The sequence below is a fragment of the Eucyclogobius newberryi genome, unplaced genomic scaffold (assembly GCF_026437365.1).
Source record: "Eucyclogobius newberryi isolate DKJ021-1_F unplaced genomic scaffold, fEucNew1.0.hap1 SCAF_99, whole genome shotgun sequence".
Lineage (NCBI taxonomy): Eukaryota > Metazoa > Chordata > Actinopteri > Gobiiformes > Gobiidae > Eucyclogobius > Eucyclogobius newberryi.
This window is the reverse complement of record NW_027316542.1, coordinates 7,501-17,500: the sequence shown is the minus strand read 5'-3', so window position 1 is coordinate 17,500 and position 10,000 is coordinate 7,501. Positions and strand designations below refer to the sequence as shown.

At 43.0% G+C, this 10,000-nt stretch overlaps 1 protein-coding gene across 1 annotated transcript in view; it reads left to right on the top strand.

The window, feature by feature from the left end:
- Positions 1-10,000, top strand: part of LOC140354557 (actin-binding protein WASF3-like) — a 15,003-nt gene that overhangs the window by 4,841 nt on the left and 162 nt on the right. Inside the window, exons 4-10 of the mRNA XM_072439599.1 lie at positions 633-750; positions 1,247-1,291; positions 5,460-5,569; positions 8,587-8,775; positions 8,851-8,984; positions 9,140-9,328; positions 9,948-10,000. The exon at positions 9,948-10,000 is cut by the window's right edge and continues 162 nt beyond it. Coding sequence (XP_072295700.1) covers positions 633-750; positions 1,247-1,291; positions 5,460-5,569; positions 8,587-8,775; positions 8,851-8,984; positions 9,140-9,328; positions 9,948-10,000 — 838 coding nt within the window. The remainder of the gene's footprint in view (positions 1-632; positions 751-1,246; positions 1,292-5,459; positions 5,570-8,586; positions 8,776-8,850; positions 8,985-9,139; positions 9,329-9,947) is intronic.

Sequence of the window (10,000 nt, the reverse complement as noted above, 5' to 3'; positions counted from 1 at the left end):
TGAGTCAGTGCTACAGGTGAGTCAGTGCTACAGGTGAGTCAGTGCTACAGGTGAGTCAGTGCTACAGGTGAGTTAGTGCTACAGGGTAGTCAGTGCTACAAGTGAGTCAGTGCTACAGGTGAGTCAGTGCTACAGGTGAGTCAGTGCTACAGGTGAGTCAGTGCTACAGGTGAGTCAGTGCTACAGGTGAGTCAGTGCTACAGGTGAGTCAGTGCTACAGGTGAGTGTCAGTGCTACAGGTGAGTCAGTGCTACAGTTGAGTGTCAGTACTACAGGTGAGTGTCAGTACTACAGGTGAGAGTCAGTACTACAGGTGAGTCAGTGCTACAGGTGAGTCAGTGCTACAGGTGAGTCAGTGCTACAGGTGAGAGTCAGTACTACAGGTGTGAGTAAGTACTACAGGTGAGAGTCAGTACTACAGGTGTGAGTCAGTACTCAGATAATTAAGAGTGTTTCGTCCATGGGCCTTGTGAGGGCGCTGTGGTGCATCATTTAAATGTGTGCATCATTTGCATAAATGTGTGCATCATTTGCATAAATGTGTGCATCATTTGCATAAATGTGTGCATCATTTGCATAAATGTGTGCATCATTTGCATAAATGTGTGCATCATTTGCATAAATGTGTGCAGGGACGATGGGAAAGACGGGATGAAGTTCTACACTGACCCATCGTATTTCTTCAGTTTGTGGAGAGAGAAAATGTTACAGGCCACGGAGAAGAAGAGGAAGGAGAAACGCAGACACAAGGTACTTTTACTACTTATACTACTACTAATACTTCTAATACTTCTACTACTACTACTACTACTACTACTACTACTACTACTACTACTACTACTACTACTACTACTACTACTACTACTACTACTACTACTACTAATACTAATACTACTACTACTACTACTACTACTACTACTACTACTACTACTACTACTACTACTACTACTACTACTACTACTACTACTACTACTACTACTACTACTACTACTACTACTAATACTAATACTACTACTACTACTACTACTACTACTACTACTACTACTACTACTACTACTACTACTACTACTACTACTACTACTACTACTACTACTACTACTACTACTACTACTACTACTACTACTACTACTACTACTACTACTACTACTACTACTACTAATACTAATACTACGACGACTACTACTACTCTGTGACTCGACTGAACTGAGTCCTGTCAAATGTACTTTTACACTTTGTGTTTTTTCAGGAGCAGAAAAACACAGATGAGACGTCGGGTCGCGAGGTCAAGAAGGTACTGACCCTTTGTGTTTGGACGCACACGTGTCATGTGTGAGTCACATGATGTGTGAGTCAATGTCATGTGACTCATATGAAATTTCGTTGTTGCAACCCACATGACATGTGTTTGACATGTGTGTTTGACATGTGTGTTTGACATGTGTGTTTGACATGTGTGTTTGACATGTGTGTTTGACATGTGTTTGACATGTGTGTGACATGTGTGTTTGACATGTGTGTTTGACATGTGTTTGACATGTGTTTGACATGTGTGTGACATGTGTGTGACATGTGTTTGACATGTGTTGACATGTGTGTTTGACATGTGTGTTTGACATGTGTGTTTGACATGTGTTTGACATGTGTTTGACATGTGTGTGACATGTGTGTGACATGTGTTTGACATGTGTTGACATGTGTGTTTGACATGTGTGTTTGACATGTGTTGACATGTGTGTTTGACATGTGTGTTTGACATGTGTGTTTGACATGTGTGGGACATGTGTTTGACATGTGTGTGACATGTGTGTGACATGTGTTTGACATGTGTGTTTGACATGTGTGTTTGACATGTGTGTTTGACATGTGTGTTTGACATGTGTTTGACATGTGTGTTTGACATGTGTGTTTGACATGTGTTTGACATGTGTGTTTGACATGTGTTTGACATGTGTTTGACATGTGTGTGACATGTGTTTGACATATGTGTTTGACATGTGTGTTTGACATGTGTGTTTGACATGTGTTTGACATGTGTTTGACATGTGTTTGACATGTGTGTTTGACATGTGTGTTTGACATGTGTTTGACATGTGTGTGACATGTGTTTGACATGTGTGTTTGACATGTGTGTTTGACATGTGTGGGACATGTGTTTGACATGTGTGTGACATGTGTGTTTGACATGTGTGTTTGACATGCGTGTTTGACATGTGTGTTTGACATGTGTGTTTGACATGTGTGTGACATGTGTGTTTGACATGTGTGTTTGACATGTGTTTGACATGTGTTTGACATGTGTTTGACATGTGTGTGACATGTGTTTGACATGTGTGTTTGACATGTGTGTTTGACATGTGTTGACATGTGTGTTTGACATGTGTGTTTGACATGTGTGGGACATGTGTTTGACATGTGTGTGACATGTGTGTGACATGTGTTTGACATGTGTGTTTGACATGCGTGTTTGACATGTGTGTTTGACATGTGTTTGACATGTGTGTTTGACATGTGTTTGACATGTGTGTTTGACATGTGTGTTTGACATGTGTGTTTGACATGTGTGTGACATGTGTGTTTGACATGTGTGTTTGACATGTGTTTGACATGTGTTTGACATGTGTGTGACATGTGTGTGACATGTTTTTGACATGTGTGTGACATGTGTTTGACATGTGTGTTTGACATGTGTGGGACATGTGTTTGACATGTGTGTGACATGTGTGTGACATGTGTTTGACATGTGTGTTTGACATGCGTGTTTGACATGCGTGTTTGACATGTGTGTTTGACATGTGTGTTTGACATGTGTTTGACATGTGTGTGTGACATGTGTGTGACATGTGTGTGACATGTGTTGACATGTGTGTGACATGTGTGTGACATGTGTTTGACATGTGTGTGACATGTGTGTTTGACATGTGTGTTTGACATGTGTTTGACATGTGTTTGACATGTGTGTGACATGTGTGTGACATGTGTTTGACATGTGTTGACATGTGTGTTTGACATGTGTGTTTGACATGTGTGTTTGACATGTGTTTGACATGTGTTTGACATGTGTGTGACATGTGTGTGACATGTGTTTGACATGTGTTGACATGTGTGTTTGACATGTGTGTTTGACATGTGTTGACATGTGTGTTTGACATGTGTGTTTGACATGTGTGTTTGACATGTGTGGGACATGTGTTTGACATGTGTGTGACATGTGTGTGACATGTGTTTGACATGTGTGTTTGACATGTGTGTTTGACATGTGTGTTTGACATGTGTGTTTGACATGTGTTTGACATGTGTGTTTGACATGTGTGTTTGACATGTGTTTGACATGTGTGTTTGACATGTGTTTGACATGTGTTTGACATGTGTGTGACATGTGTTTGACATATGTGTTTGACATGTGTGTTTGACATGTGTGTTTGACATGTGTTTGACATGTGTTTGACATGTGTTTGACATGTGTGTTTGACATGTGTGTTTGACATGTGTTTGACATGTGTGTGACATGTGTTTGACATGTGTGTTTGACATGTGTGTTTGACATGTGTGGGACATGTGTTTGACATGTGTGTGACATGTGTGTTTGACATGTGTGTTTGACATGCGTGTTTGACATGTGTGTTTGACATGTGTGTTTGACATGTGTGTGACATGTGTGTTTGACATGTGTGTTTGACATGTGTTTGACATGTGTTTGACATGTGTTTGACATGTGTGTGACATGTGTTTGACATGTGTGTTTGACATGTGTGTTTGACATGTGTTGACATGTGTGTTTGACATGTGTGTTTGACATGTGTGGGACATGTGTTTGACATGTGTGTGACATGTGTGTGACATGTGTTTGACATGTGTGTTTGACATGCGTGTTTGACATGTGTGTTTGACATGTGTTTGACATGTGTGTTTGACATGTGTTTGACATGTGTGTTTGACATGTGTGTTTGACATGTGTGTTTGACATGTGTGTGACATGTGTGTTTGACATGTGTGTTTGACATGTGTTTGACATGTGTTTGACATGTGTGTGACATGTGTGTGACATGTTTTTGACATGTGTGTGACATGTGTTTGACATGTGTGTTTGACATGTGTGGGACATGTGTTTGACATGTGTGTGACATGTGTGTTTGACATGCGTGTTTGACATGCGTGTTTGACATGTGTGTTTGACATGTGTGTTTGACATGTGTTTGACATGTGTGTGTGACATGTGTGTGACATGTGTGTGACATGTGTGTGACATGTGTTTGACATGTGTGTTTGACATGCGTGTTTGACATGCGTGTTTGACATGTGTGTTTGACATGTGTGTTTGACATGTGTTTGACATGTGTGTGTGACATGTGTGTGACATGTGTGTGACATGTGTTGACATGTGTGTGACATGTGTGTGACATGTGTTTGACATGTGTTGACATGTGTTTGACATGTGTTGACATGTGTTGACATGTGTTGACATGTGTTTGACATGTGTTGACATGTGTTTGACATGTGTGTTTGACATGTGTTGACATGTGTTTGACATGTGTTGGCATGTGTTTGACATGTGTGTTTGACATGTGTGTTTGACATGTGTTGACATGTGTTGACATGTGTTGACATGTGTTGACATGTGTTTGACATGTGTTGACATGTGTTTGACATGTGTTGACATGTGTTGACATGTGTTTGACATGTGTTGACATGTGTTTGACATGTGTGTTTGACATGTGTTGACATGTGTTTGACATGTGTTGACATGTGTTTGACATGTGTGTTTGACATGTGTTGACATGTGTTTGACATGTGTGTTTGACATGTGTTGACATGTGTTTGACATGTGTTGACATGTGTTTGACATGTGTGTTTGACATGTGTTGACATGTGTTTGACATGTGTGTTTGACATGTGTTGACATGTGTTTGACATGTGTTGGCATGTGTTTGACATGTGTGTTTGACATGTGTGTTTGACATGTGTTGACATGTGTTGACATGTGTTGACATGTGTTGACATGTGTTTGACATGTGTTGACATGTGTTTGACATGTGTTGACATGTGTTGACATGTGTTTGACATGTGTTGACATGTGTTTGACATGTGTGTTTGACATGTGTTGACATGTGTTTGACATGTGTTGACATGTGTTTGACATGTGTGTTTGACATGTGTTGACATGTGTTTGACATGTGTGTTTGACATGTGTTGACATGTGTTTGACATGTGTTGACATGTGTTTGACATGTGTGTTTGACATGTGTTGACATGTGTTTGACATGTGTTGACATGTGTTTGACATGTGTGTTTGACATGTGTTTGACATGTGTTGACATGTGTTGACATGTGTTTGACATGTGTTGACATGTGTTTGACATGTGTGTTTGACATGTGTTGACATGTGTTGACATGTGTTTGACATGTGTGTTTGACATGTGTTGACATGTGTTGACATGTGTTTGACATGTTTTGTGTGTCAGGTGCGTAAGGCGCGTAACCGTCGTCAGGAGTGGAACCTTATGGCGTACGACAAAGAGCTGCGTCCGGACGCACGAGTGTCGCCGTCACCATATGACTCCTCCCCCGACAGGTAACTCCTCCCCAGACAGTCCCTGCGTCCCGTGTCCTTAGACAAATCTCCCAGCGTCCCGTGTCCTTAGACACATGTCCCTGCATCCCGTGTCCTTAGACAAATGTCCCAGCGTCCCGTGTCCTTAGACACATGTCCCAGCGTCCTCTGTCCTTAGACACATGTCCCAGCGTCCTCTGTCCTTAGACAAATGTCTCTCTCATGTCTCTCTTATGTCTCTCTTATGTCTCTCTCATGTCTCTCTCATGTCTCTCTTATGTCTCTCTTATGTCTCTCTCATGTCTCTCTCATGTCTCTCTCATGTCTCTCTCATGTCTCTCTCATGTCTCTCTCATGTCTCTCTTATGTCTCTCTTATGTCTCTCTCATGTCTCTCTCATGTCTCTCTCATGTCTCTCTTATGTCTCTCTTATGTCTCTCTCATGTCTCTCTCATGTCTCTCTCATGTCTCTCTTATGTCTCTCTCATGTCTCTCTCATGTCTCTCTCATGTCTCTCTCATGTCTCTCTCATGTCTCTCTCATGTCTCTCTCATGTCTCTCTTATGTCTCTCTTATGTCTCTCTCATGTCTCTCTCATGTCTCTCTCATGTCTCTCTCATGTCTCTCTTATGTCTCTCTCATGTCTCTCTCATGTCTCTCTCATGTCTCTCTTATGTCTCTCTCATGTCTCTCTTATGTCTCTCTCATGTCTCTCTCATGTCTCTCTTATGTATCTCACTCATGTCTCTCTCATGTCTCTCTCATGTCTCTCTCATGTCTCTCTCATGTCTCTCTCATGTCTCTCTTATGTCTCTCTCATGTCTCTCTCATGTCTCTCTCATGTCTCTCTCATGTCTCTCTCATGTCTCTCTCATGTCTCTCTCATGTCTCTCTTATGTCTCTCTCATGTCTCTCTCATGTCTCTCTCATGTCTCTCTCATGTCTCTCTCATGTCTCTCTCATGTCTCTCTCATGTCTCTCTCATGTCTCTCTTATGTCTCTCTTATGTCTCTCTCATGTCTCTCTCATGTCTCTCTTATGTCTCTCTCATGTCTCTCTCATGTCTCTCTCATGTCTCTCTCATGTCTCTCTTATGTCTCTCTCATGTCTCTCTCATGTCTCTCTCATGTCTCTCTCATGTCTCTCTCATGTCTCTCTTATGTCTCTCTTATGTCTCTCTCATGTCTCTCTCATGTCTCTCTCATGTCTCTCTCATGTCTCTCTCATGTCTCTCTCATGTCTCTCTCATGTCTCTCTCATGTCTCTCTTATGTCTCTCTTATGTCTCTCTCATGTCTCTCTCATGTCTCTCTCATGTCTCTCTCATGTCTCTCTCATGTCTCTCTTATGTCTCTCTTATGTCTCTCTCATGTCTCTCTCATGTCTCTCTCATGTCTCTCTCATGTCTCTCTCATGTCTCTCTCATGTCTCTCTCATGTCTCTCTTATGTCTCTCTCATGTCTCTCTCATGTCTCTCTCATGTCTCTCTCATGTCTCTCTCATGTCTCTCTCATGTCTCTCTCATGTCTCTCTTATGTCTCTCTTATGTCTCTCTCATGTCTCTCTCATGTCTCTCTTATGTCTCTCTCATGTCTCTCTCATGTCTCTCTTATGTATCTCACTCATGTCTCTCTCATGTCTCTCTTATGTCTCTCTCATGTCTCTCTCATGTCTCTCTTATGTCTCTCTCATGTCTCTCTCATGTCTCTCTTATGTCTCTCTCATGTCTCTCTCATGTCTCTCTCATGTCTCTCTCATGTCTCTCTTATGTCTCTCTTATGTCTCTCTTATGTCTCTCTCATGTCTCTCTCATGTCTCTCTCATGTCTCTCTCATGTCTCTCTTATGTCTCTCTCATGTCTCTCTCATGTCTCTCTTATGTCTCTCTCATGTCTCTCTTATGTCTCTCTCATGTCTCTCTCATGTCTCTCTTATGTATCTCACTCATGTCTCTCTCATGTCTCTCTCATGTCTCTCTCATGTCTCTCTTATGTCTCTCTCATGTCTCTCTTATGTCTCTCTCATGTCTCTCTCATGTCTCTCTTATGTCTCTCTCATGTCTCTCTTATGTCTCTCTCATGTCTCTCTCATGTCTCTCTCATGTCTCTCTCATGTCTCTCTTATGTCTCTCTTATGTCTCTCTTATGTCTCTCTCATGTCTCTCATGTCTCTCTCATGTCTCTCTTATGTCTCTCTCATGTCTCTCTCATGTCTCTCTCATGTCTCTCTTATGTCTCTCTCATGTCTCTCTCATGTCTCTCTCATGTCTCTCTCATGTCTCTCTCATGTCTCTCTCATGTCTCTCTCATGTCTCTCTTATGTCTCTCTCATGTCTCTCTCATGTCTCTCTCATGTCTCTCTTATGTCTCTCTCATGTCTCTCTCATGTCTCTCTCATGTCTCTCTCATGTCTCTCTCATGTCTCTCTCATGTCTCTCTTATGTCTCTCTTATGTCTCTCTCATGTCTCTCTCATGTCTCTCTCATGTCGCTCTTCTCTCATGTCTCTCTTATGTCTCTCTCATGTCTCTCTCATGTCTCTCTTCTCTCATGTCTCTCTTATGTCTCTCTCATGTCTCTCTCATGTCTCTCTCATGTCTCTCTCATGTCTCTCTTATGTCTCTCTCATGTCTCTCTCATGTCTCTCTTATGTCTCTCTCATGTCTCTCTCATGTCTCTCTCATGTCTCTCTTATGTCTCTCTCATGTCTCTCTCATGTCTCTCTTATGTCTCTCTCATGTCTCTCTCATGTCTCTCTCATGTCTCTCTTATGTCTCTCTCATGTCTCTCTCATGTCTCTCTCATGTCTCTCTCATGTCTCTCTTATGTCTCTCTCATGTCTCTCTCATGTCTCTCTTATGTCTCTCTCATGTCTCTCTTATGTCTCTCTTATGTCTCTCTTATGTCTCTCTCATGTCTCTCTCATGTCTCTCTCATGTCTCTCTTATGTCTCTCTCATGTCTCTCTCATGTCTCTCTCATGTCTCTCTTATGTCTCTCTCATGTCTCTCTCATGTCTCTCTCATGTCTCTCTCTGTCCCAGGTCTGGTTCTGGAGTCTCCCTGAATGACGTGGTCCAGACCCAGTCTTTAGACCGAGCTCTGAGACCCAATAACACAAACCCCGCCTCTAACAGACAGCACTCTCTGGGACGCAACCAATCACAGCACCAGCAGCAACCGCCCCCCGCCCCGGCCAATCAGAGCACAGCACGGGCCCCCGCCAAAGAGAAGTACAAGAGCCTTTTGTTCTGAAGTGACAGTAGAAACATGTATTTGTGTTTTAACGAGTGTGTTCTGTCCCTCAGTGATGTTCAGCCACAGGGGCCCCCGGCTCCGCCCCCTCCCCCTCCCCTCATCCCTACAGCTGGTCATGTGACCTTCACCAGCCCCACCCACTCCGCAGCTGCCACAGTAACGCACACCCCCCTGGCTCACCCAGGTAACTCCTCCCCTTTCTAAACTGAAACTAACTCAGTAAGACGTACAATAGGTGACTCCTCCCCCAACGCAGATAACCCCTCCCATACCCCTCCGCAGTACAAATACAGATATTTAAACCTAATGTACACACAACACTGACCTGTTCTTCTGCAGGAGGAGCCATGAGGCCTTTTAGCCCCTCCCCTCCGGCCCCTCCCCCCTTAAACCCCGCCTCCTCGCCACCCGTCGCAGCGGTGACGGACAGGAAGCCGCCGGTCACCGCAGGAACAGAGAGGAAGCTGCTGGGACCAGACTTCCCCATGAATGATGCTCGTAGTGACCTGTTAGCAGCGATACGGCGAGGTAATACTACTACTACTACTACTACTATGTACTGTACATGTACATGTCTGTTAGCAGCGATACGGCGAGGTAATACTACTACTACTACTACTACTATGTACTGTACATGTACATGTCTGTTAGCAGCGATACGGCGAGGTAATACTACTACTACTACTACTACTACTATGTACTGTACATGTACATGTCTGTTAGCAGCGATACGGCGAGGTAATACTACTACTACTACTACTACTATGTACTGTACATGTACATGTCTGTTAGCAGCGATACGGCGAGGTAATACTACTACTACTATGTACTGTACATGTACATGTCTGTTAGCAGCGATACGGCGAGGTAATACTACTACTACTATGTACTGTACATGTACATGTCTGTTAGCAGCGATATGGCGAGGTAATACTACTAATACTACTACTACTACTATGTACTGTACATGTACATGTCTGTTAGCAGCGATACGGCGAGGTAATACTACTACTACTACTACTACTATGTACTGTACATGTACATGTCTGTTAGCAGCGATACGGCGAGGTAATACTACTACTACTATGTACTGTACATGTACATGTCCCGGTGGTGAGGTCTCACTTCAGGTCCCGGTGTGTTGCAGGGATCCGTCTGCGGCAGGTGCAGGAGCAGCAGGAGCAGGAAGAGAAGCACGAG